The sequence below is a fragment of the Toxotes jaculatrix genome, chromosome 12 (genome assembly GCF_017976425.1).
Source record: "Toxotes jaculatrix isolate fToxJac2 chromosome 12, fToxJac2.pri, whole genome shotgun sequence".
Classification (NCBI taxonomy): Eukaryota; Metazoa; Chordata; class Actinopteri; family Toxotidae; genus Toxotes; species Toxotes jaculatrix.
This window is the reverse complement of record NC_054405.1, coordinates 18,295,444-18,322,955: the sequence shown is the minus strand read 5'-3', so window position 1 is coordinate 18,322,955 and position 27,512 is coordinate 18,295,444. Positions and strand designations below refer to the sequence as shown.

General features: G+C 39.4%; 2 protein-coding genes across 2 annotated transcripts; both read left to right on the top strand.

The window, feature by feature from the left end:
* Positions 1-639: 639 nt before the first annotated feature.
* Positions 640-23,438, top strand: rad50 (RAD50 homolog, double strand break repair protein). Its single transcript, XM_041051750.1, has 28 exons — positions 640-698; positions 1,927-2,060; positions 2,337-2,420; positions 2,832-2,983; positions 3,103-3,288; positions 3,450-3,654; positions 3,867-3,995; positions 4,777-4,942; positions 5,116-5,174; positions 5,567-5,701; positions 5,915-6,121; positions 6,404-6,586; positions 6,921-7,078; positions 7,174-7,349; positions 7,674-7,911; positions 9,679-9,868; positions 10,068-10,194; positions 11,319-11,512; positions 11,795-11,905; positions 12,263-12,355; positions 12,430-12,543; positions 12,948-13,075; positions 13,356-13,457; positions 13,645-13,767; positions 20,841-20,926; positions 21,056-21,198; positions 21,344-21,477; positions 22,215-23,438. Exons 2-28 carry the CDS (start codon positions 1,932-1,934, stop codon positions 22,399-22,401), a joined length of 3,939 nt encoding a protein of 1,312 aa, XP_040907684.1. The 5' UTR covers positions 640-698; positions 1,927-1,931; the 3' UTR covers positions 22,402-23,438.
* Positions 23,439-25,527: 2,089 nt separating this feature from the next.
* LOC121191025 lies at positions 25,528-27,512 on the top strand. Its single transcript, XM_041052077.1, has 5 exons — positions 25,528-26,355; positions 26,433-26,621; positions 26,737-26,784; positions 27,013-27,126; positions 27,294-27,512. Exons 1-5 carry the CDS (start codon positions 26,320-26,322, stop codon positions 27,510-27,512), a joined length of 606 nt encoding a protein of 201 aa, XP_040908011.1. The 5' UTR covers positions 25,528-26,319.

Here is a 27,512-nt window from a genome sequence, read left to right as displayed (position 1 = left end):
GGAATGTAAGCCAAGAGCCTTGTGGTGGAGCTGCTGATTATGATATGGAGGACTGAGCAGGCTGGAGGTTCAGTGGGGTTTCTTTGGGTGCCAGCCCATGTGGGGGTGGAAGGGAATGAGGCAGCTGATATGGCAGCTAAAAAAGCACTGAAGTGCGACATTGTGAGAGGACACACTGGAACATATGAGTGTAAATACATTACTAAGAGAAACATAATGGTGTGGGTGAAAGAAATAAAAAGAAGAGGCATCAGTGCTTTGCAATTGTGTAAAGAAAGAACAGTGTTATTTAGGGAGAGAGAAGGCACACGGTTGTTATGACTAGACTGAGACTGGGACATTGTGGGCTGGCATGGGTCTTGTGAAACACATACTCACATAATGCAAGTGTTACACGGAATAAACAGAAAGGTTTTATGCTGCAGTATCACGTCTGGGCACAAAGACGATTACAGTGAAGAGCCAGCTGAATCCCACCGAGTAATCGGTGAAGGACTGTGAAAGCAGTCCTTGAATTCATTGCACACTCAGGATTACACCAGTGGAAAATAGAATCACTCCGAACTGCAATCTAATCCTAGCCTGCGGGGGGCAGCAAAGTGCCGCAAGGCATCCAGCCTACCGGAAACACAGAAGAAGACGAAGCGCGAAAACTGTACTTTCGCGTTTGAGTTGCACACCGAAAACAACTACATTAGGTGAGTTGAATTCACAGCTTGGATCTTGCTGTAGACAACTGCCACTAACGAAAAAAATGTTCTTGTGTTACTCTACGGAGGCTGGGCAGGTTGGTGTGTTGAAGGCTGCGGTGTAGCATGACAGCTAAACTTCTGATGTTAGCTAGGCTGCTGCTGAGTTGACAGGTGTGTGTAGCATTAGACACAAACTACACTGTCTCTAAAACAGATTTATTATCTGACTTACAATGAAGACAAAAACATCCTAGGATGAATTAAAACGCCGGGCTTTAATTACCAGTGTATGTATTTTTCCCATCAAGAAATCAGCTAACGTCCAAGAAGAACCACTGTTAAATTACTGCAAGGACAGGGAGCTGGTTAGATGGTTGTAATGCGCGCAGGGCTGCGACTAAGGATTAGTTTCATTATTGATTAATCGACTGGTCAATGAAACATCAGACGTCGTGGAAAAGTGGCAGTTACAGCGACCTGAATTGTCATTAACGAAATGCAATCCAGCACCCTTAAGTATTCAATTTACTATCATATAAGGTGAAGAGAAGCCTTGACACATCCTCACATTTTAGAACCCAGAACCATCCAGTCTGAGGCATTTTTAAATGTCAAAATAATGATCATTTAATTTTCTTTCAAGCGACTAATCGGTGCAGCTCCCCTAACCGCTTTGTGAACACCCACTGGTGAGGAAAGGGCCAGCAGTTCTCAGTGCAGAACCACCCTCCAAGTATAGCCATGTGAAACAAATCCTTGCGCGAGGAGTGTGAGGATAGTCAATTCACTTTAATTTTGATTTGAAGAGGTGATGGGATAGAAGTTTAAACAATGATAAAATAGTTTCATTGTACAGCAGCTTTTCAAAGACTCCATGGGTGAAATTTGTGTTCACTTTTGGTATGTTTTTTTTTAAATATGCTTATCATACGTCAGTGTAAATTAGTACCCTCAAAGTGCAAACTGCCAGCACTTTCAAAAACCAAATGCTGTTGTCAGCAGATTAACTGATAGAGCTGGTAACCACGAAGGACCTGTTTGTCAGTGTGGCTGCAACTAATTTTAATTTGGCATTGCTAATTAGAAACCAGTAATCTTCCACTGATGGAGCATGTTCTTCAGTTGATCTCGCCGCAAAGTGCGTTGGCAGAGCCTGACCTGTTTTCATCACTGCTGCTGATTTAGGTCATGTATTTACCTTGTGCCTCTTCCCTTTTTTTCTACTTTCAAAAAGCAAAAATGTCAAAGATAGACAAGATGAGCATCCTGGGGGTGAGGAGCTTTGGGATTGAGGATAAAGACAAACAAGTCATATCTTTCTTCACTCCTCTGACTGTGCTGGTTGGACCCAATGGAGCAGGGAAAACGGTATGAGAACATTTCTCGACCAGGGCAAAGACTGACTGTGAAACATGACCTGCAGAGAAGGAACAAGAAAATTGACAGCACGCCTTTGAGATGACATGTGTGCATTGGGATTAGGCTGCCTGGACTCATGATTTGTTTTTTTCCAAGTTCCAATTTATAAGTATCCGATTTATAAAGGCAAATGCATTTATCATTTTATTATCATTTATCAATAAATAAATGCAATGACAAATGCAATTCTTGTTCAGTGTGACCCTTTTCTTTTTTATTTTCCAGACTATTATTGAGTGCCTTAAATATGCAACATCAGGGGAACTTCCCCCTGGATCTAAAGGAGGTGCCTTTGTTCACGATCCAAAGGTGATGTTAGTTTCCTCTAGTTCACAGTGCTCAATTCATACATTAAGTGTGTTTTGCACATTTGCATAGTCGTGCAAACGGTCTGAGGTGCCCTGCGGATCAATGGTCAAATTTAAGTCAGTTTACAATGAGACTCCTAACTCCTCCATATCTGTGCTAAGAATCTTTAAAGAAATTCTTTTTCTACAAATCCTGTCAGTACATGAGATTTATCCAGCTGTGGACTGAAAGTTACTTTGCATTCATACCTTACTTCTATATTTTCACAAAAGACTCGTAATCCTTTTCTGTACGTGTTTAAGAACTGCCAGGAACTATTAAATGCACCAGAGCTGTTTCTTCTGGTCTCTGTCAGATAAGGAATGCTCCTGCTATCCTTGTTAAAGCAAATTTATGCTGTGTGAATTCTAGGATGCCCATGAGACAGATGTGCGAGCGCAGATCCGTCTCTTATTCACGGATGTTACTGGAGAGAAAGTGACCATCCAGCGCTCCATGTCTTGCACTCAGAAGGCAAAGAACTACTCCTTCAAAAGCTTAGAGCAGGTCATCACTAGAATAAAGTAGGTCACACTCTCAAGTTTCTTTACTTATAATTTTTTTTTGTTTAATATTGGAAAAAAAATAAATGTCTCTGAACCGAAATTAAGGTTATATGATCCGTTGTTTTGCATTCATCCAGAGATGGAGAGAGGGTGAGCTTGTCGTCTAAGTGTGGTGAACTGGACCGGGAGATGATTTCTGCCTTGGGCGTATCCAAGCCTGTGCTGAATCATGTCATTTTCTGCCACCAAGAAGAGTCTAACTGGCCACTTAGTGAGGGCAAGGCACTCAAAGACAAGTTTGACTCCATCTTCGCTGCAACCAAGTAAAGTTAACGCATTTTTACGTTTTACATGTTTGTGTTTTGTAAACAGTAAAGGATCATGTTACCTAAAATGAATCTAAAGCAGATGTGTACAGAAGTAAAAACATTAACCTGCATATGTCAATCAGATATGTATTACTATCTGTCTGTCTTCCTCCCAGGTATATCAAAGCTCTGGAGACAATGCGTCACCTGCGCCTCTCACAGAACCAGACAGTCAAAGAGTGTCAGGTAGAGCTACGCTACCTGAAGCAGAACAAGGAGAAGGCCCAGCAGATTAGAGAGACTGTGGCCACCAAGGAGGCTCAGCTTATGGCCTCTAAAGACAGCATCCAGCAGATTGAGAGCCAGATAGATCCACTTGAGGTGGGTTGATGGTGTATGATTTTGTGTATCTTGATACATGTGCAGTTTTGTGCAAAAGTTTTAGGCACTAAAAGTAAGATGGTTTAAAAAAAATTCATAGCGTGAATAGTTTTTGTTTGCCAGTTAGCTTCATACAAAGTGCAGTAGGCAGAAAAAAACTAAATCAAATCACTATTTGGTGTGAACTTGCTAAGCTTTATAATCATTTTCAGAATCGACTGATGGATATTGACACAAAACTTGGGAAAGTGATGAAACTGGACAACGACATAAAGGCTTTAGACAGCAGGAAGAAACAAATGGAGGAGGACAACAGGGAGCTGGAGGAAACTATGGAACAGGTAACAGATTAATATGTAATGAAAATTGATGAAAAAGCTTGAACAGTAAATCAAATCAGAATAGAACTATTAAAGATGGAAGAAAACACTAGTTCCAGCACCAGAATCACTGCTCTCTCTTACCCCCCACTGATTGTGGAGGCAGCACATTGGCTAAAATGTTTTGGGAAACCTGACAAGAGACTTTAAAGATAATTAAGGATAGAATTAAAAAAAAAAAAAGAACGAGATTGGAAATGAAATGCATGAGTGAAGATAAAGTTAAAAAGAGGAAAACATTGTCTCTCTGAGGGTGTATTTAGCTAAACATCTGCTAAACAGTACTCTAGACTCTACTCTGTATGAAGTGACATTAGCCTAAATGGGAAACTAATAGATAGACTGCAGATGGCAAACGAGATTGTTGTAATTCAGTAGTGACCAGCCAGTTCATCACTGGCCTGTATTAACACGAATGTCTTTTATGACTGTTGGATGAAACACCTGCTCCTGTGGGTGCTTCTCAGTTGTGATTGAGTCTGTGTCAGTAATGCTGTCAGTAATGCTGTCTGTAATGTGCTTCCTGTTTGTATACATCTGAAGTAGGTTTATATACATCTGAAGTACATGTATGATGCGTCGTGATGTTGTTATCCCGAACATTTTTTAAAGATCCTTTGGTGCATTTATTTTGAAGATATATGTCCCCTGGTGGAGTCAAACCTCTGGCCCTCACAGTTTGTTAAGCTGTACTCATTGAGCTTCAGAGCGGCTCTAAGCCAGTGAACTGTGTATGCGGCAGGTGTTTCAGGGTTCAGACGAGCAGCTACAGGAAGTGTATCAGAACCACCAGAGGACGGTGAGGGAGAAAGAGCGGAGGCTGACGGACTGCCAGAAGGAGCTGGACAGAGCTGGATGGGAGTGTCAGAGACTGAACAGAGTCAAGGCTGATCTCCTGGTAGAACAAGGTACACACTTCTGCACACGTTTACCTTTTTTTTGTCCAAAATATTATCTTGCCTGAATTCTGAGGCGCACCTTGCATTCATTTGTATAATTTCATAAAAAATGAATTTGTGATGGACATGCTGGTCTATAAAGAGACTAAATTAGCTGCTGAAATCCCCCTCTCCTTTACCAGGTCGTCTTCAGCTGGAAGCTGACCGCCACACCCAAAACATCAAGAACCGTGACACTCAGGTGAGAGAAAAAAAATGATGACTTCTATACACTGGTACTGCAGCACCAAACACACTCTTTGTTGTTTGTTTGGAGGGGATGCGCGCAAATTTTTGATGACATCCAACTCTTGTTCCCATGGAAGTAAAATGCAGTTGTTGTTAGTCAAAGCGTCTGTTAAATAACTGTAATGTAATGCAATGAAAGAGCAGGCGATCTCCATCGCACACAATTAACACTGCCAGCTTCTACAGATCAAATGTTGTTTCATACACAGAATCAAATGTAATAAGTTGTTATCAGCATGTTGAAAATGACTTCATGGAAGAGTATCATTATTTCAGTTCAATGCATGTACTATACCTAAAGATAAAAGTAAACAGTTAACAAGTACTCACCTATCTTTTGCTCAGGTGCGCTCTTTGTCATCCTATCTCGAAATGGAGGGTTACGACCGACCGCCCTTCACTGCTCTTCAGCTTGAGAGCTTTCATCGTCACGTCACTCAGCGACTGGAGCAGGAAAAAGAGACAGTCAGTCAGGTTTTGGTAAGAAATTCTCTGTTTCACACCACCTCTCCTCATGCTTTATCAGCATCAGGTCAGTTTCAATTTAATATGAAGATATGAAGATTCTTTTACATTTTCACTGTAACCTGCAAGAGGGATTTTCAGTGACTGCATAGTCAGTCAGGTGATGAATAAATGTGCTCTTCGTGATTGTAATGCCTGATTTCTCCTCTGATCGTCGTGTGCACTCAGGCGGACCTGCAGGAAAAAGAGCAGCGCAAGCAGCAGTCCATTGATGAAATGAGGGATAAGAAGACTGGCCTGGAGAGAACCGTGGAGCTGAAGAGAGACCTGCAGGGAAAGAAGCAGCAAGAACTGAGGAACGTCAGAACAGAACTGCAGAGGCTGGAGGGTTCGTCCACTCGACTGCAAGAACTGGAGAATGAATTGGCAAAAGCAGTGAGTGTACAGACAATGGATAAAACAGGGTTTCTGTTGTTTTAAGTCACTCTTCCCATGTACTTTTTAGCTGGATAAGTCAGTAAATATATAGATGTGTGTACATGAGTGCGAACCTGTTACATGCATGTCATTTGACGTGCATGTGACATTTTACAGGAAGTACTTCTAACACAATGTACTAATAAACCACGGTTTTGTAATATACAACTCATACATCATCCTTAAGTACCCTATGTTCTGATAGCCCTGCTTTGTGTGTGTGTGTGTTTTCATCTTCAGGAGCGTGAGCTGCAGAGCGCAGTGCAGAGCTCCAACGTGGAAGAGCTGAAGGCTGAGGTCGTGGAGCTCCAGAGAGAAAAGGCCGAACTTGACCGTGCACAGAGACAGCTCGACCAAGAGATGGAGACGCTCAACACACACACCACCGCACGCACACAGATGGACATGTTGAAAAAAGACAAGGTAATGTATAACAGATGGTGTTGAATATTCATATGCATCAACCCCTGACTGTTCTCAGACTGGAGCAGGAGAGAGTGTGAAAATGTTACAAAACGTCAGAAACACAACAGAAACACTCTACTACAGTGTTTTTCCTCTCTCTCTCTCTCTCTCACACATCTTCCCTCCTTAAGCAAAAGTGAGTGACCCTTGGTGATAATTTAATCTTGCCTGCTTATCTCTTCTCTCTGCTTTTCTCTTCCCCTTTTTCATCTTCTCCTTCTTACTATCGGCTCCTCTCATCTTTCCTTTCTTTGTTGACTCTAATCTTGTCTTTCCTCTTTCGTACTCCCAGGCAGAGAAGGAGGACCAGGTACGTAAGATTAAGTCTCGTCACAGCGAGGATCTGGTGTCATTACTGGGCCACTTTCCCAACAAGAGAGAGCTGGAAGACTGGATCTATGCCAAGTCTAAGGAAATCAACAACACCAGGGACAGACTTGCCAAACTCAAGTTCGTAAGATTTACCTGCATTAAAATAAAATGATTCAAACAGTGATCACTCTGTGGCACTGACTAATATGATGTTGTGATTTTCATTTTCTCAGTAAAGACCTGGCATCAAGTGAACAGAATAAAAGCCACATTGCTGCTGAGCTGCGTAAGAAGGAGCAGCAGTTAGCCAGTGACGAAGAGAAGTTCTTCAATGTGTGCGGCAGTCAGGATCTGGAGCAGGACCTGAGCAAACTGCAGGAAGATCTGGAGAAGGTTTCCAAACAAAGAGGTGAATTCTTCAAAATATCAAATAGAAGGATGGTTTGGTGGCCTGCAATTTTAGGGACCATTTAGCCTGTAGTTTCCCATCTCCCTTCATTTCCTGTCATGTCTCTTCTGTCGGCTCTCTAATAAAAGCATAAAATGCCCCAAAATACTTAGGTTAAAGTTAGGTTGAGAGATGGTGTTTCAGAGACACAATTCAGAAGTCAGTTGCTCACATAATGTCAGGTGGTTTGGCTTTAACTCTAGTAGTAGTTGTCGTAATGGTGGAAGTGGTACAAATGTATGTATGGTATATCTGCTTTGTCTTTCTGCACCTGTGTTTGTGTAGCCATGCTTGCTGGAGCCACGGCAGTGTACACCCAGTTCATCAGCCAGCTGACAGAGGAGAGAGAGCCCTGCTGCCCTGTGTGCCAGCGGACGTTCCCTTCAGAGCCTGATCTGCAGGAGGTTATCAGCGACATGCAGTCCAAGCTACGCCTGGTGCCAGACAAGCTGAAGAACACAGAGCAGGACCTGAAGAGGAAGGAGAAGAAGAGAGATGAGATGATGACTCTCAGACCTGTCAGGTATAGTCTAACCAAGTGTGCAATGGCAGTCCGATAATCTTAAAACGTCAGACGTGTCAGGTGTGTTTAGGATCAACTACTTTCTGCTGTGTTCCGAAACAAATTCTAAATCAGCTCAAGCATCATCTTTATTAGTGGATTTGCTTCCTCATTTGAAAGTCTTATACCAGGGTACATGAATTAACCATGATTAAGGAAATTTAAAATAAACTGAGATCGCCAAAAATATCCATGATGTATTCATCCAGTCACCCAAACACTACACACAACAGGCTGTAAACTTGCTTGCCACACTAAAAATAGATATTCAGCTTTCATCTGCTGTGTTCATTCAAGCAGTACGACATGTAGAGGAAGGAGGATGAGTCCTCAGAAGCCCACTGGGGTTGTGTACCACAAGATTATTATCCTGAATTTGATTCATGAAAATAAATAACTTGACATGAAAAAAACATGAAGGACAAATATGGAATTCATCTTTTAAAAAGTGTGCTGGGCATTTGAATAAGTCTGCGACTGCAGTTTGTACAATTCAGAATTTATTTTCATAGTTTTCCATAACTTGTTTTATAACTTCTTTTCTGGAAAAAAGTGCATCTGTGTATCTGTATTTGGTGATTGGCCTCTTTATAGCATTCCATTTTTCACTAATATTAAGGATTCAAAGATTCAGATTGCTTAAGATGAATTGGTTTGTGTTTTTACATTAACCCTTAAACATCTTTACAAGGTAACTCTTTAAATTTTACAATCAAGAAAACAAACCAAGAGTACTAGATACTGTACAAAAGTTAAAAGGCACAAACAATGTAGAAATGTGTTCATCCTGGCCTATTTTTTTTTACCTTAAAAAGGGACTATAAGGCCTGTACTAGTACCTTTTGTGTGGAAAACACTGGGGAGCCATAGCCACAAGTATGAGCCAATTCTGTGTCAACAGCTGTTGCAGTGATATGGGGATCCCAAAATGCTTTGCACAGATACAATCAGGAGACTTAAAGCTTTCAAACAATGTATAATTGGTCAAGGTTATGCACATACTGAGTCCAGTACAGACCAAAATGCACTTAAAGTACCTTTACCAAGGCCAAAACGTCCCACGGATGGGATGTTGTATTTTAAAAGGTTAAGACTAATTCAATAATACTACATTATTATATGAAAAATAACTTCAGAAGACTAGAGAGCAGGTTTTATGACATGCAGTCCACTAGATGGAGCCAGGTTCCCATATTACTGAGCAGATATCCTTGGTTCTCCCTACTGTCTTCTCATAACCTGAGCAGAACCCCCACAGTTGAGAAGCAGCCATTCTCTCTTTTTATTTGAAATGGGAAGTTTTAGTCTAAACCTTCAGCAAGAGGGATGATATCCAGAAGAATTTAATCTACTGACATGGCAAAGTTAAAGCTCACTCAGAAGAAACAAACTCAGACTACTTGAAAACAAAAGAAACCCAGTAAGCACTGTCTACAGCAGGAATACCTTTAACCCCGTGTCAAGTAAATTTCCAACTTGCATGCAGAGGACACTCTCCTGTAACTTGAGTGAACTTGACGTTTGTGAAGTGTTTCATGGGAACAAATCATAGGTAATTTGAAATGTGTTAAAATTCAGGGTGTAATTGACTGTCAATTCCAAGTGGACATCCATTCATTTATCCACAGGAGGCATTGGAGAAAACTGTTTCCTGAATAACCACTGGGATTCGAAGCCCCCTTTACTCTCTGCTCAAAGTGTATTTCTTGTCTCGTTCCCATCTCCCAGGCAGTCCATTATACAGTTTCAGGAAAAGGAGTTGCCTGAGTTGAGGAACCGTTTGCAGACTGTTAACAGAGAAATCGAGAGGCTGAAGGGAGAAGTGGAGGAGCAGGAGACTCTGCTTGGTACCCTGATGTCAGAGGAGGAAACAGCCAAGGCCTGTCTGCAGGACATATCTCTCATGGACAGATTCCTGGTACCGTTCTCCTCTTTGTCTGTCTTTCTGACCTCATCTGTCCAACAGGAAATAAGCAAATAAAATCGAAATAACAGCAGTATCAAAAAGTGATTAAATTGGGCTTTGAGCCATGAGCCACTGACAGATCATGTGACACGTCTTACACATGGTTCCGCCCTGTCTCACTTCACCTAACAATATATTTATCTCTTTTCAGATGGACCTTAAAGAGGTGGAGAGGAAAATAGCCCAACAGTCAGCAAGACTCCAGGGAGTAGACCTGACAAGAACCATCCAGCAAGTCAGTCAGGAGAAACAAGAAACTCAGCACAAGCTAGACACAAGTAAGGTGACATTACACAGTCATACCCACTTAGAGGGAAATTCCGTTTGTTTTTTACAGTCTTGATCTTATGTTGTAATTTTTGTCGTCACTGCTTTGCATTTCCGTGCTTCCAAAAGTTAGTTAGTTAAGAGTCAGCTGGACTTGCTTGAGGTTCTTTAAGAAGGCTTTTGGAAATACCCTGACCTGGATGACTGAGAATCTTCACACACGTCTGTACTTGAATTAATGAGATGTAGTGCCCATATGTAAGACACAGCTTAGCAAAACAGCACATGGTGTAACCACAGAAACAATTTAAAACAATTCCATTTAAACTTAATTCTCTGTCTTAAGTATGACAGACTTGAGAGACTTGAAAGTGAACCACTCCGCTCCTCCCTTCACTTTGGCCTTTTCCGTTTGGTATCAAGGTCAAGGTTCACTCAAAAATTTTAGAAGGGAATATCTCTGCACTGCATTACATTTCACATTTCATGTGAAATGCTCAGAGGTTCACTTACTAGCACCCAAAGTTGTGGTATTCATGGTGATCCCAGTTTTCATTCAGATAATGGAACTGGTTCAGGTGTCATCATGTGACCTGTGTGTGGAGCTTTGTTCACTTATCTGACATGTTCTCTCATGGACAGCGCCGATTGAGTGACATCCTTGTTCGTAGCCTCAACTGCAAAGTTTTATAAATCATGTCATACGTCAAAAATTGACTAAATGTCTCAATGACCTAGATGTGCGTTATGCATTTTAAAGACAAATCATTCTGATCATTTTGTAGAAAATAGGTTCACAAGTTGAAAAAAGTATTTTTCATGTCTTCCAAGCTGCCACCACTGTTTTTGATATGTTGATACAGAGCTAAGCTCTTGCTCTTATCTTTACACTGGGTGACAACACAGTTTAGAGCAGGGACTGTGTTGTACATTTGTTAATGATGCATTCGGGTGCTTCTAAACATGGGGAATCCATCTTTAATCTAAAGACCAATGGTGTCCCTTGGAAAACACCTGCAATAAAGAGGACCCGTTGGTCCCCAGATGTTGATGCACATCTCCACATTGTTGACCTCACATCAGGAGCATTGTAGGTTTTTTATTTTTCTGTCTTTGTCTCTTTGTGTTCTTGCAGCCTCCAGCAAGATGGAGCTGAAACGTAAGCTGATCCAGGACCAGCAAGATCAGATTCAAATGCTGAAAAGTTCTGTGAATGAGACGAGAGCAGAGAAGCTCCAGCTGAGCAGTGATATGCAGAAACAGCAGCAGCTGGAGGAGCAGTGTGTTGAGTTCACCACAGAGATACAGGCCTTAACCAGGGACATCAGGGTACTTTTATTTGTTGTCTGCTTATGAAAGCTTCTTCCTCTGAGAAGTTGTAGACCCATAAAGGCATTTGTGAATTACTGTATTTCACAAAAAATGGACAGGACTTTATCTCATGGTTCTACTGCCATGTGCATGCACACAGTAAAAATACTGAAGTAGGCAATACTTTTAATTCATCTTTTTCTGTTTATGTTATTGTCTACTTCATTTACATCAAGAAAACGGTCTGTTCCCTATAAATATACCATGCTGCCCCTTTCCCCTCACTTTGTGTCTCATCAGGAAGCAAAGGAGCAGCTGTCCCCTTTGTCTGCAGCTCTGGAGAAGCTGCAGCAGGAGAAACAGGAGCTGGTGGAGCGTAAGAGGCAGAGGCAAGAAGAAGGGCAGGAGAAGGTGGACACAGTCTCACTTTTATCTTTCTTTCACTGAATTATTTCTCTGCGCTGGAAATTGCAAAAATTCAGCAACAAATGGTTGTTTCACTCACATGCAATGGAACAAGGTAGAATATATTCTCCTCTCCTTGTTATCTTTTTCCTCTTTTGGTGTTACTCCCCCTTTTTTGCCTGAACTGGCCCTTAAAGTTAACAGCGAGTCAGCAGTGTTTTTTTCCTAAGTTCTAAAAAGATCCACTTTTGTAGTTCCAGAGTTTATTAAAAAAAAAAAAAAGAATGGACTAACAGCAGTTTTCTTCTTTGGCTACATATGATTCTTAATCTGCTCACTAATCTAAAACTTTGTCACTGATAGATCAATGCCATTAAAGAGAAAGTGAAGGCGATCGGCACCTTGGAAAGAGACATCACCAAATACGTTGATGAGGGCAAAGATGAATACAAAGAGGTAATGTGTTAATGTAATGTGGATTTTAAAAGTATTTAACAACTTTAATGACTGAATGTCTGTTTTTCTTGCAGCAAAAAGAGTCTGAGCTGCAAGAAACCAACACTCAACTACATGAGGCTGAAAAGCATAAAGAGAAGATCAACAAGGAGATGGGAAACATCCGTCAGGACATAGACACTCAAAAGGTACAGCCTCTCGAGTGGATCATCTTCATTCCTGCCTTTTGTCTTTTTTATTCTATTTTGTAAGTTGTAAGTTCAGTCCACTGTTGTACTGGTTAATAGATCAGTGAAACAGTGTGCTGTATGTTCTTAAACTTAAAGAAGAGCATTAAGCATTAAGAAGAGAAGAGGTCCTCAAGGGTGAAAACTCCAGCAACACTTGTAGCATTAACTATATTGTCAGACTGATGTCTGTGGCCTTCATCAGTGTTGACCATGAACACCTGCTAACCTCCTCCACTGTTATTCCTTTGTAACCCATGGATTCCTTGGCTATCTTAGTGGGATATAACTAAACTGAACCTGTAGGGACCTTTCACAATAGTTGTCAATAGTTAATGCATTTCTAATGTTTTCATATTTCTTAGGTCCAGGAGCGCTGGTTGCAGGACAACCTGACCTTGAGGAAGCGCATGGAGGAGTTGAAAGAGGTTGTGGCTAAGCGAGAGGCTCTTATGAAAGACATGGGAAACATGCAAGTCTTACAGCTACGCCAGTAAGGGCACTGCACCATTACCAATTACACTGCATCATCTGTTAGATCAATGAAATTTATAGACTGATAAAAGCAATCCAAGCGGCAAAGAAGCTAACTCTTCACGACAACCCCAGTCTGGTTTACCTCAGCACTGTCTCACCTGAATGTGTAAAGTTAACTGTTGGATTTACATCTTGAGGGACTCTCCAGTTAAATAACAGTCAGGCTGGGAGTAATATTAGCAGTTGGTCGCAGTGTTTTGACCTCATCTTTGTCTCCTTCTCTTGTGGTTGTCCAGAGAACGACGTGACATAGAACGCAAGTTGGAAGACTTGAAGAAGAACCGCAGCATTGCACTGGGTCGTCAGAAAGGCTTTGAGGAGGAGATAATGCATTACAGGTAAGACATGTAGATCTGTCTTTTTTTGGGGGGGGGTAAGAAGCTGAGAGGTTCATTATAATGCCAGTCTAGTATCTAAAGCTGGCCTACTGTATGTCATTGCACCTCAGGTAATTGTTTTACTGCTCTATGTATTCATCATGTTTTTTCATGAACTGAATTCGCTCTTTGAATTGATTACTTGCAGAAAAGAGCTGCGAGAAGATCAGTATGACAAAGCTGATGAGCGCTACAAAAACAAGATGATCATAATGAGGACCACAGAGCTGGTCATTAAAGACCTGGACCTTTACTACAAGGCCCTTGATCAGTAAGTGTAGCGCACACACACACACACACACTTATGCTTCACCACTTCAAGTTAAACAAATCAGAACTGAATGAATGACTGGTGTTCATTTCAATAGTGATATGCTGTTGCTGTGATATGATGTTGTAGTGATGTTTTTGTTTTCAGTTGTTATGAATTATGACATTATTATGACATTTGTTGTCTGGACTAAGAAACAAATGAGAATTTATCGAGAGTGTTGCTAGTAGACGAAAAGATCAGAGACATTTACTCATTCTGGGATAAGTAAATGTCTGACATTTACTCAGATCTGGTGAAACAGATCTGCATGAATGATTTCAGGGTGAAACCATGGCGACATGATGTATGCTATGCGTTAACCTTTTTGCGCAGGTGTATATATGTGGGTATAGTGTCTGTGGGTTTCATAAAACATTAAAGTTTGGTTTACATAGTTATGCACAGCAAATGACAAGAATACAGTTTCATACAAAAGCATTACTGACAGAACTTAAAAATTTTTAATTTTTAAGTCTGCCTAGTGCTTACATGAATGTAGTAGTGTTGGTAAGAGTTTGTGGCAACGCTAACATATCCTCTGACTCACTATCTTTTGTAGTTTTCCTGTTATGAGACATCTATATATATTTTTTTTTTTACCTTAGAAGTTAAGTCATCATAACCACCACTGTTAGCTACAAAGTCAGCTGCTTCATGGTGGGAAAATTGAGTTTGAACAGTGAACAGTTCTCTCATTACTCCTCCAGGCAGTGGCATGTGGGCCAGTTTAGAAATCTATCAGTTGAACATTTGACTATTTTCTAATGAAGGTGGTGCAGCGATGCAGTATCAGCACTGTCACCTCACAGAAAAAAAGACTCTGGGTTTGAACTCCTGTCCGGCTTGGACCTTTCTGCTTGCTGAGTTTGGATCTTCTTTTTGCTTGATAAACTTGTTTTAAACACATCATATCATCTTTCTAAACTTATCTCAAGCAGCTAAAGTCCAGAGCTATCAGCTTTAGCATTATCTTGATGCCATCTTATCTCAATTACATGTCAGTCACAAAATGAAACGTGACTCAGTTTGTAATTATCACCACAACTGGCTAACTAATATAATGTCAATTTTGAATGTCATAATTACATTAGTTTTTCAGCTTTTCTTTAACCATATTGTTGTGAAAACTTATAACAATAACAACAACAAATATATACCTAATAACTAACAAGGTAGATAAGATGAGAATTAAAAATGTGCAATAACAAATGTATTATACAAATAGACAACAAATTCAGAAAACATATTCAATGAGCTTTACAGAGGAAGTTCTGTTTAATACGTGCAATGTAGTTCAACGCTGCTTAAATAGTGTGCATAATTACAATCCATACAATTCTTCATTTTTCCCCGTGTGCTATAGATGTCTAGATGGTTACACATAGCACTAGTTCAGGTACAGCTGGGATAATCCGTACTATAAAAAGAGCTGGTTTCAAATTGAATCAAAGATTACAAGTATCATTCTGTGTTTCGTTTAAATTCTTAAGCTAAAACAAGCTTCCAGGACACTCAGCCTGCGTCTCTCCCTCTAGGAAGCACCCCAGTGGTGAATTTGTCTAAAGCGCATTCATTCACAGTGGGCAAAGAAAAGCAGTGACGAGATCTGTGGTAAAGGTAATGCATCTTTCTGCAGTAGCTGAGTTTCCTATGTGTAGGTGGGCACAGTCTATTCAGTAAGAGACGTCACTAGTCATGAATTTTACCTCGGACTTATCGCTTTTCTCATCATGACGTGGTAGAGAGTGCTGTGATAAATATGTGATGTCCGTGCAAAGTGTGTTGCTGTGGTGTAGTGCTGGAATTTTTTTTCTTTGGTTTTGTTTTTTTTTTTTTTTTTTACATGCAATGTATAACCTTTCCAGAAATGTCACATCTATCCTGTGTATATCTGAATGCATATTAGAGCAGAAATGAACTAAAGTGCAAAAATATGCAACTGAGAGATAATTCATCTACAGCCATTTTGATAATCAGTTAATAGTTTCAGTAATATTGAAAGCAAAAATGCTGAATATTTGAAGGTTCCAGCATCTGCAATATAAGGATTTGCTACTTCTCTGTCATAATTTAAAATAATAGAAAACCGAACATCTTTGGGTTTTTAGTATCAGTCGTACAATCTGACCATTCTCCTCTGACCTCTGGCATCAATAAGACATTTTCGCCCAGAAGAACTGTCACTCACTGGATTTTTTCTCTGTACACCGTAGAGGTGGTTGTGCGGGAAAATTCCAGCAGATCAGAAGTTTCCGAAATAATCAGACCAGTCTGTCTGGCACCAACAACCACGCCACGTTCAAAGTCACTTAAATCACCTTTCTTCCTCATTCTGATGCTCGATTTGAACTTCAGCTGGTTCTCTTGACCATGGCTACATCATAGACTGTATAAAACATGGACGTAGCACCCGTGACGTCACCCATTGGTTTCGGGGAGTCGGTTTTGTGACCAAACCATGGGCAGTTGACTGCTCCATCTTGGATTTTACTGGGAGTGTACTTTCCATATTTGGCGGAGAGGCGGTTACCCCACCGGTCAGCCGGGGTCAGCCGGCCGACAACTCGCCCACTTAGCTCGGAGCAACCGAGCTAGCCTAAGGCTAATCAGCTAGGATAACAAGCTAAGCGGCAGCTACACGCAGCTACATCCACCACACGACAGTCTCCGAGTCCGACCCCACTAGCTCGACCCCGTGCGACCGCTACACACAGCGAGCTCTCGTACCTGAAGGCAAGTTCCTTACAAGCTTATAACGCCTCAGCACTTGAAATAATAATTCATCTTTTATTGAGGTCATATTACATAAGAAATAAAGCCAAAAAAATCCGCCAAAACATCTTAAAAGTTGACGTTAACGTTACAACTTTTAGAAATTACTATGTAGAATGATGGTAAAAAAAATTCAAGAACTTTAATATTTGTTACAAGTGGTGGATGATTTTCAGATAGAGAGGTTTAAGGTGGAGCTACAGGGTTTGGTGAAAAAAAGTAGTATTCCCGCAATAAGAGCACGGAACACACCGTAACAGCGTTCCTAACATTAGCTGCTCCGGTCCTCTATCTGTATCAGCGGCGACCATAAAGCAATTAAGTCATAAGCCAACGGCAAAATATGCTAATACGTGCTAATTAGTGCAAACTAAAATAGTGAGAAATTTACTTACCGAAAAAACTGCACCACAGACTCATTCGACGGTCGGTTAGTACAGTCCACACTACAACAAGCCATACTGTCAAAAAAACGTATCCGAACATTGGCAAACAAACATGGACACTGTCAACCGCTGTAGCCGCCTAGCCCAGCCGATGCTTTAGCAAAGAGCTAACTGCCAGTGCCTGTCTATGGAGCTGTCACTCAATGTAACTATGCCCTAATTTAAACTATCAATAGAGACCAAAAACAAAAAATGTACCAGGCTGTAAATACGTTTTTAAGACTGTAAAGTTGGCTATTTTAACGTGGGGATTATTGGAGAATTGCTCACTTCTGGAGCCAGTCCCCAGCGGCAGCCGAGGAACTGCAGCTTTTTGAACGCGGAAGTGAATCTTAATGCTGAAACCTACAGCTCGGTCTACATGCCCAGATGCATCGAGTTGTTGCCATCTGATTAGCTTATTACATATTTGCGTTAGCGAGCAGTTGAACAGGTGTACCTAATAAAGTTACCGGCGAGTGTATGTCATGCTTGGGTGGGGATAAAAAGTAAAAAAAAAAAAAAAAAAGTCTGCAGCTGTTGCTGCATCTTAAACAAAGCACTGTGGAATGATTTCGCTTGAAATGACTGAATGTGCAAAATGGGTTTTATTGCCAAGTATGTTTCTACATACAAGGAATTTGCTGTGGCACTGGTGGCGCATGCAGTAAATATAAATAAATATAAATAGAATAAGAAATGAGATCAACATATTTGCAATGTAATGGAATGTGTACAGTAGTGTATATATATATTTATGTACAGCTGTTGTACTGCGGTGATAGCTTCCAACTTGCAGAGCTTGGGTTTCTGTCTAAAATACTTCCACACTTTAGATGATCCAGAGTGAGGTTTTGTAGTTGCAGCTTGTTTTCAATCATTAGTGGCAGCATTAATATGTTTAGCTTATTATTAGGCGTATCAAGAGTAAAGAAAATTTTTCATTTTCAGTATTTGAACATCTGATATTCAAAAGTAACATACAATAAAAGGCAGATTTTTAAAACAGAATCGGCAGTAGAATCTATGAGTATGATTTAACACAAAACTTGTCATGAAATATCAGGTTGGTTTTGTAGAAACATGACCACACTATTGTCAGTGGCACCGTTTTACTGTGGCATCAGCTTTGCATTTGCAGCATTGATTTTGGTGATAAAAATATGCACATATTTTGAAAATTATCAGCACGGTTACATAGAATGACGATGCACATCTGAAAATGTTGAGAACTATACCTGAGGAGATTCAGTTTCGAAACAAAATGAAAAAATATAAGAAAACTGATATCACAGCAGAGTCACTATCACTAACAGGTTTTGTTTTGTTTTGTGTTGTTTTGTTTTGTTTTTGGATACAAGAATAAATACGAGAGGCCCATTAACCGAGGCACATTAAGGCAGTGAGCCTCAGTCTGTTCTCTTTAAAGATGCTATCTGTAAAGAGAACAGAATCATCATTTACCCATATGTGTGGGTTAGTTAAAGCATCAGTCTCTGCACTGTTATCAAGATTGAAAGCAGGCTTAAGCAGCCTTCCCGCAGACCAGAAATCCAGGTCACAGTCTCTTTCTGTATAAACAGAAGTTGGTTTCAGGTTAAGTTGTGATTTGGGTGTGGAAAGAATTAATATGAAACTCCCCTTGTCATTCACTTTTCAACACATTGTGTGTGCATAATAGGCCAAAACCCCAAAGACAATGATGTGACTGTCATGTATTTTTAATCTCTGTTTCAATTTTGTGACTCAGTTTGTGAGCGTGTGTCTGATGTTATTGTTTTCTGCTTATTTGTTTATTTATAGTGACCCGTGCACATTAATTTTAACATCTAAATGTGCCAGGGTTTGGTCAACAGCTAATTTGTACTTGCGGTCTCAAGTTGTTAATTTATCTGTCAAATAACTGGCAGTTGAATTTGGGCAAAAAACAAAAAAGTTTAAGTGATTTTTTTTTTTTTAATACATTCAAGGATCTGCAGACTCACCAAAACGAAATCTAAGCTGATGCACAGTGTGTATCATCATTTAATAAAAATCTAACTTTACTACAGTTAAGCCATTATGTTAGAATGTACAGCTTTCCATGTATTTGATGAACTGGTGCAACATTAAAATTCAAGGTCAAGTATCTGACTTGAAAGTTGTTCAGAGACAACTCGGTTACTGGGTCAGAGATACAGAGCACACTCTGGTGTTGCCACAACAATCATAAACTAATATCTGCTATGCAGAGGTGGTTGGTAACGAGTTAGATCTACTCTGACGCATGTTCATTGTTTCAGTAAATTGTATTTGTTGAAGTAATTTTAACAAAGAATACTTTTTGCTTTTACTTAAGTGGAGTTTTAGAGAAAAACTTGTACTCTTGAAGTCCAGTTTGAGGAGTAGATCCATGAGTTTGAAGGCTCATTAGATTCCAAAACATTGCATCAGCAGACAACAGACAACACATGTTTTGTAAGACTCTGAGCCAGAATATTTGAACTCTGGAAAGTTATCACAGTGTCTACTATTTTGCTTCTCACTTGAAATTCCCTATTTGAGTTTCCATCTATACTCCCACCACAACCCAGCAAATAGCCACTGTCCAGGGAAAGACAGGAAGAGAACTCTGTACTGAACAGACTATAGCTTTGGAAGAAGCCCTCTTGATTTGATTAACTCAGACAGCTGAAGCTTTATATTAACTTCTGATAAACTTCAGAATACATTGGCATGACACAGCTGGACTGTGGATTTCTCCACTTAAATGTTACTTAATCCTAATTCTCTAACAATAAAACATGTTTTTCATAGGCCGTACCAGCAGTATGGTGTATTTCAAATATAAAATCACTCTATTTTTCTGATCATGACTAACTCGTATTTCTTGAAGTCTAGCGCATTGAAGTCAAATACCCTTGCAATAGGAAGTCAGAAGCAATTACTTCTTTTTGTTGCATAAGCAGTTATGTAAATGTAGCAGGTCAGATGCATGGATAAGGACTGCTGTGCTCCCTCTATCTTCCTCTCTTCATGGTTCATCTATTTATCCACCATATATGGTCTTTGTAAGAAGCGCTGATGATTATACTGTTATCACTCTGGTGTTTTCAGACCACATTAGAGCTTCTCTTCAGTTTTCTAGATTATAGACAAAATGCTTCTTGGTATGCAGGAAAGCAACATCCAGTGACATTGATATATTGATATGTTATCTTTCTTATGTATCAATATTTGTTGGATTTAGTGGAGGAGAAAAAAAAGCTTTTGCTTTTATTTTGTAACTGATCCGAAGATAAAAACCTACTAATGCTGGAAGTCTGACAGGTCATACTGTATGTGCAGCAGCAAACCTTGACCTACATAAAGCTTTGTGACTGTCCATTTGTGTCAGTTTGAGTTGAATTGCCTGCTGTTTTTGCACAAATCCTTGTTCACACACTGTGGTGTGGTCCGCATATGTCCACTTTTGACTTTTTGACATCCTCATTTCTCACTGTTCTCCTTTTCTTATGGGATACCCAGAAACTTGTTACATTGACACAGTTATGTCTCCTTCTTTCATTTTCCTCTTTGTTGCACCAAGACTCATTAAGTGGCCTAAATTTTTCTTTTGCATACCTTGATATCTATTTGAAACAGATGTGCTCACCATCGACTGTGGGAAAAGTAATGGCTCACATACATAAGCAAGTACAGACACAGAAAAGGCTGTTTTGCCATTTCGGGCCCAATGTGGTGTGGCTTATACTATGAAAATATACTATTTGACATACATTTTGATATTTATAACTCATAATCATAGTATCTAGTGCAGTATTTGTACAGTTGTTTTCTTTTTATTTTCCGCAGAACAATCATGAGATTCCACAGTATGAAGATGGATGAGATCAACAAGATTATCAGAGACCTATGGCGCAGCACCTACAGGGGTCAAGGTGCATCTCACTTAAAAAAAAAAACCAAAACTTATTTATTTGTATGTATGTATGTATATATGTATGTACATAATCTCCCTCATTCATCCTTCTTTCAAAATGTTTTACTCCCTCTTGCCCTCTCTCCAGATATTGAATATGTGGAGATCAGGTCTGATATGGATGAGAATGCATCTGCAGGAGTGAAGCGTAGGGTTTACAACTACAGAGTTGTTATGGTGAAAGGCGACACAGCTTTGGACATGAGAGGACGCTGCAGTGCCGGTCAGAAGGTACCAGAAAAGTAGTTTCTGTATCAGTGAGTATTTTCCAGTAAATCATCATGTAAGCAAGTGAAGTAAAAAATCAATTTTTTTGTCCCAAATGTGGTTTTCTGTGTGTGTGTGTGTGTGTGTGTGTGTGTGTGTGTGTGTGTAGGTGTTGGCATCCCTGATCATCCGTCTAGCTCTGGCAGAGACCTTTTGTCTGAACTGTGGGATCCTGGCCTTGGATGAGCCCACCACCAACCTGGACCGGGAGAACATAGAGTCACTTGCACATGCTCTTGTAGAGTCAGTACATGCCTAACCTTAACCGTCAAAACTAAAGTCTTAATCATTAAACAGGAATTTTTAGGTTTGTCAGGGAGGCAAAGTGTCCTCATTTAAGTGGTTTAACATTCAAAACAGTCCTCACACTGTATAGCCATACACAAGTTGGCTGTAGTTTATAAACCTCTTGGAGACCCATGTCTCCAGTCTTGACATCAAGGCCATTATTAGACTAATAAAAGCTCTGCAACAATAAAATGTTCAAGGCTGTTTTGACGTGGACATGCTATGCTAAAGATACTAGTAAGAAGTTCAAGACGCTGCAAAACAGTTTGCTCTCCTTTGATAACTTTATTACTCTGAAACGTTATGACAGCAGCAATAATTTGCTCCTCCACTGCAATGAAAGCAATTTTTTTTTTTTTGCTGTGCAAAGCTTCTGCAGCAGCCCACGCTGTCGCTGAAATGAATAAGGAACAGTGACAGAGTGCTGTCTTCAGTCTGGCCATTTTAATTTGTAGCATTTTCAAGAGCAGGCGGTGTAATGTGATGGTAACAACTAGATGCACATAAGTTGAAAAGTAAAAATTTATTAGAAAAACACAGAATAGTAATCCATTATCCCTTATCCACTTAGGTTAGCTTACGTGACATTCCTTTATTATATTATAAAAACACTATGAAACACTACTATAATTTGACTCTGGCCTACATTAATTTTATGTACTTCTTTATCTCCTCTTGCTTGTTCTTCCCAGAATCATTAAAAGTCGCTCTCGCCAGCGTAACTTCCAGCTGCTGATCATCACACACGACGAGGACTTTGTGGAGCTGCTGGGACGGTCCAGCTACATTGAGCACTTCTACCGCATCCGCAAGAACCAGGACCAGAACTCCGAAATCACAAAGTGCAGCATCAACTCCCTCTCATCCTATCTCCACTGAGCAGATAAATTAGTCTTTACACTCATGTAGAAATACGCAGTAATGCTCTTCTTGTTTTTGTTTCGGTTGGGCAAAGTTCATGTTCACTTCATTTAGTTTGATAACGTAAAAATATGTTTTTTTTGAAATGTATGAAGAAAATCCACTTTTAAGTCAAATAATTTAACACAGGGTAAACTTGTGTATGAGACAGAAGACTACACATGGTGGGCACTTTGAGGTGACTGGCTACATACACAAAGCACAGAGTGAGAGGAATGGGGCGAGTCTATATAGTTTGATATCCATAATATGTTATTCCAGCCAGGGATTTTGAAAAGCATGAAAAAAATCCTCTTTGAAGTCGCTCCTTCGATTACCTGGCAGAAAAGTTAACTGTTTTTTACAATATTTAACTTACCCAAACCCAAAATATTAGAAAATATCCATAATGCAACCTGTAACCTTTTCCATCTGCAGCACAGCCTTATTTATCCATCACCTGAGCATGAAGGGCAGTCTCTGTCCCATCCTTTTCTCTATCCAGCCAGATAGAAATTTCAAGCATCTCTTTGGAAGCAAAATCTGTTGATAATGTCCCCTTTTAATGTCACTGTTCAATAACCTAAACTGTTAAATCCAGTACTTCCCAAGTGATCCCTGTGTTCTGTCTATTGTTTAAATGTTCTTTGGATGACACAACAAATAGAAAACATTTAACAAAGTAACACTAAAAGTTTGGATCCTTATTGATAGCATGAACAGCTTCCATGCTATGATATGATGAAGTAACCTGAGTGAAACAGAGCCATCTAATACCCCGAGTATGTGTATTGATTGTTCTTGAAGTGTGAAAGAAGAAAACTGCTGTGGATCAGGACTTTTTTACTATTACATATTTACAAAGTGTCCATTAGCCATTTGATGGCCAGCAGTGGCAACAAGAGGACCTGTGTGGCTTAGAAATTCACGGCAATATTGCAGTTTTCAATTATATTTCCATGTCTGTTTGCCACTTAAAGTTCTGTCATTAAATTTCTTGTGAAAGACAAAGGCTATTCAATATGACGGCCTCTTTTCTCTCGTTAGAAAGATTTTTTTTTTTTTTTTTAAGAAACGTGTGGCATCCAACTCTGTGGATCCAGTTCAGAGAAACAGCCCAGTTTTGATGAAGTTGCTCATTTGCTCATCAACCACCAAATCTTATCTCACAGTGTACATTCATGTAGTGACAGACAACACGTAGCAAAGGCGTGGGCAAAGCAAGTATAAATCTTCAGACCTCACTTGACTGTTGAATCATCAGTTCAAGGCCTTCTTGAAGCAGTTTCTTCCAGAGGTTGACAGCCAACGAGTTAGTATCATGGAGATGACGATTCTTCTGCTGGTATCCACTGTGGCGCTGCTGGGCAATCAGGCTGTTGCCAGTCCTGCTCCTCACAGCAAGGTCAACCTAAACCATATAATTGATCTGGCTGAAAAATACAATGAATCTCTGTCTAAGGTAAGAGCTATTTTCATGCTTATTAACTTATTTTATCTTGTTAAAACCTTTCATGTCAGAAAAAAGCTCCCAATATTAATAAACTATCCATTTTTTCTATGATGTGCTGCAGGAATTCTTTGTGGAGGATGTGCAGGATCTGCGTGAAAGTGGCTGTGATGTGAGAAAAGTTTAATGTTTTTAAAACATTGTTGATTGTAGTTCAAAGGCTGTGATGTTTGGCAAAACTAATAGTTAACAGTAATATGTTATTTATATTTATATTTTAGTTTGTATTGTGTCAGTTTTCTTATTGAATCCAAACACAATAACTTAAGAACACAAATTGCAATGAAAATAGCAATGTCCATTTTGCATAATTTTACATTATGTGTGTGCATGATTTCATTTTAAATGCTAATATATATTTTTCTTCTGTTCTATACAGGATACATTCTTCTGCAAAGTGCATGATATCCTGCATAAGCATGAAGCCACCGTAAAACACAACCAAAAGGAAGTTATTGTGAGAAACCTGAAGAATTATCTCAATGGCAGAAATGTAAGAATTCCCTTTGTCATTGGAAGTCACTTCTGTTTAAAGTACCGCAATCTACTTTTAGATAGACAAAGCAAATTCAGTGACAGTTTAGCGTGACACTAATGAAAGGTAGTGCGCTGAACTATCTTGATTTCTTGTCTTTCAGGCAAACTGTACAGAGTTACTAAAGGATAGGACATCAAGAAGAGTTGAAAGTCCATTATTTAAGCTGATGGAATATCTCAAGCAGTGCATCCAACGGATTAACTTTAACGGGGGCAACTAAAGCAAGCCCTGAATGGCCCAAACAGCTGATCACCTGAGCTTTCAAGTTTTTTGTTTTGTTTTTTTGTTCCTTCTCGTGGGGAAGTCATAATTTAAAAAGTTTACTTTCATATTTTCATTTTCTCAAAGTTAACATTGCTACTGACAGAGGAAATCATTGGGGATAAGATCAGAGATATTGAATAATTTATGTAGTTTTTTTTTGTGTGTGTGATTTGGTAAAATAAGTTGTTACTAAAATTGTTAAATTGTTTCTGTTTTTACTTTTAATCTTAATTATTTCATGGATTTTTTTTTAGGAGTAACTATATCCAGTACAGTTACAAATATTGGTTTGTGTTAAGTTTTCTTCAAGCTAATGTATATCTGCAGTCCCTCGGCACAGTACCAAGCCAGCATAGTTCAAGACAGCACAACAGTAAACTACAACGCAGTTTAATAAATAGCCGTTTAACAGATATTTACAGTTATCTTTTTTAAATCAGCACAGCAGTCACTATAGCAACAAGATCAAGGTTCTGGGCTGAAACTGCTTCCCAAGTAGAACGCAAAACCCAGATCTGCATATTTATTTTTTTATTGTATTTAACATAAGTTAAGGCTGTTTAATATATTTGAGTGACATATTTATTGTAAACCCATCATACAGTATTGAAAGAAGTGTTCACAAAATAATAAATCTTGTTTCCCATGATGTACTTTTTTATCTTGGTTATTTAAATACTTATTTGGCTTCCTACTCCTTTCATTAACTGGCAGAAAAGTTAACTTTTTTTTTTTTTTTTTTTTTACAATATTTAACTTACCCAAACCAAAGAGACTTGCAAATATCCATAATACAGTGTGTAACATTTTCCATCTGCAGCTCAGCCTTATTTATCCATTTCCTCAACATGAAGGGCAGTCTCTGTCCCATCCTTTTCTCTATCCAGTCAGATACAAATTTCAAGAAACTCTTTGGAAACATACTCTGCTGATAATGTTCCTTTTTAATGTCACACTGTTCAATAACCTAAACTTCCTCCTTTCCACCAAAGAAGTAATAGGTGAAATGCCTACAAAACTCTGATAAATCCAGTACTTCCCAAATGATCCCTGTGTTCTGTCTATTGTTTAAATGTTCTTTGGATGACACAACAAATAGAAAACATTTAACAAAGTAACACTAAAAGTTAGGATCCTTATTGATAGCATGAACAGCTTCCATGATATGATATGACACTGAAGTAACCTGAGTGAAACAGCGCCATCTAATACCCCGAGTATGTGCATTTATTGTTCTTGAAGTGTTCAAGAAAACTGCTGTGGATCAGGACTTCTATTTTGTCATTTTCAGGACTTTTATATTGTTTTGTTTTATATTTACAAAGTGTCCAGTAGCCATTTGATGGCCAGCAGTGGCAACAAGAGGACCTGTGTGGCTTAGAAATTTACGGCAATATTGCACTTTTCACTATTTCCACATCTGTTTGCCAGTCTGTGAGCTCATAAAGTTCTGGCTACGCGATATGATATTTTTTTAATAAGTAACTACTGTGGCATCTAACTCTGTAGATCCAGTTCAGAGAAACAGCTCAGCTCTGATGAAGTCGCTCATTTCCTCGTCAACCACCAAATCTTATCTCACTGCATGTGTTCCTGTTGTGACAGAGAACACGTAGCAAAGGTGCGGGCAAATCAAGTATAAATCTTCAGACCTCACAATGATCTGCAACCATTTGACTGTTGAACCGTCTGCTCAAGGCCTTCTTGAAGCAGTTTCTTCCAGAGGTTGACAGCCAACAAGTTAATATCATGGAGATGACGATTCTTCTGCTGGTATCCACTGTGGCACTGCTGGGCAATCAGGCTGTTGCCAGTCCTGCTCCTCACAATGTCAACCTAAACCATATAATTGATCTGGCTGAAAAATACAATGAATCTCTGTCTAAGGTAAGAGCTATTTTCATGCTTATTAACTTATTATTTTATCTTGTTAAAACCTTTCATGTCAGAAAAAAGCTCCTAATATTAATACATTATCCATTTTTTCTATGATGTGCTGCAGGAATTCTGTGTGGAGGATGTGCGGGATCTGTATGAAAGCGGCTGTGACGTGAGAAAAGTTTATGGTTTTTAAAACATTGTTGATTGTTTGGCAAAACTAATAGTTTACAGTAGTATTTTACTGACTTGAGTTTGTATTGTATCAGGGTTTTTTTAGGTAACTTAAGAACACAAATTGCAATGAAAATAGCAATGTCCATTTAGCATAATTTTACATTATGTGTGTGCATGATTTCATTTTAAATGCTAATATATATTTTTCTTATGTTCTATACAGGATACATTCTTCTGCAAAGTGCATGATATCCTGCATAAGCATGAAGCCACCGTAAAACACAACCAGAAGGAAGTTATTGTGAGAAACCTGAAGAACTATCTCAATGGCAGAAATGTAAGAATTCCCTTTGTCATCTGAAGTCACTTGTGTTTTACTAAGGTTTAAAGTACCGCGATCTACTTTTAGATAGACAAAGCAAATTCAGTGACAGTTTAGCGTGAAAACTGAGAAACACTAATGAAAGGTAGTGCACTGAACTATCTTGATTTCTTGTCTTTCAGGCAAACTGTGCAGAGTTACTAAAGGAGGTGACACCAAGAGGAGTTGAAAGTCTGTTATTTAAACTGCTGGAATATCTCAAGCAGTGCATCCAACGGATTGACTTTAACGGGGGCAACAAATCAAGCCTTGAATACCGAACAGCTGATCACCTGAACTATAAACCTGTCATACAGCATTGGAATAAGTGTTCACAAAAAAATAAATTTTGTTGCCCATGA

Coding starts and splice junctions, on each gene's coding strand:
- rad50 (XM_041051750.1), top strand. CDS start 1,932: ATGTCAAAGATAGACAAGATGAGCATCCTGGGGGTGAGGAGCTTTGGG. Junction 3,655..3,866: donor GCCAGATAGATCCACTTGAG/GTGGGTTGATGG, acceptor AATCATTTTCAG/AATCGACTGATGGATATTGA. Junction 20,927..21,055: donor CAGCACCTACAGGGGTCAAG/GTGCATCTCACT, acceptor CCCTCTCTCCAG/ATATTGAATATGTGGAGATC.
- LOC121191025 (XM_041052077.1), top strand. CDS start 26,320: ATGTGTTCCTGTTGTGACAGAGAACACGTAGCAAAG. Junction 26,622..26,736: donor ACAATGAATCTCTGTCTAAG/GTAAGAGCTATT, acceptor GATGTGCTGCAG/GAATTCTGTGTGGAGGATGT. Junction 26,785..27,012: donor TGTATGAAAGCGGCTGTGAC/GTGAGAAAAGTT, acceptor TGTTCTATACAG/GATACATTCTTCTGCAAAGT.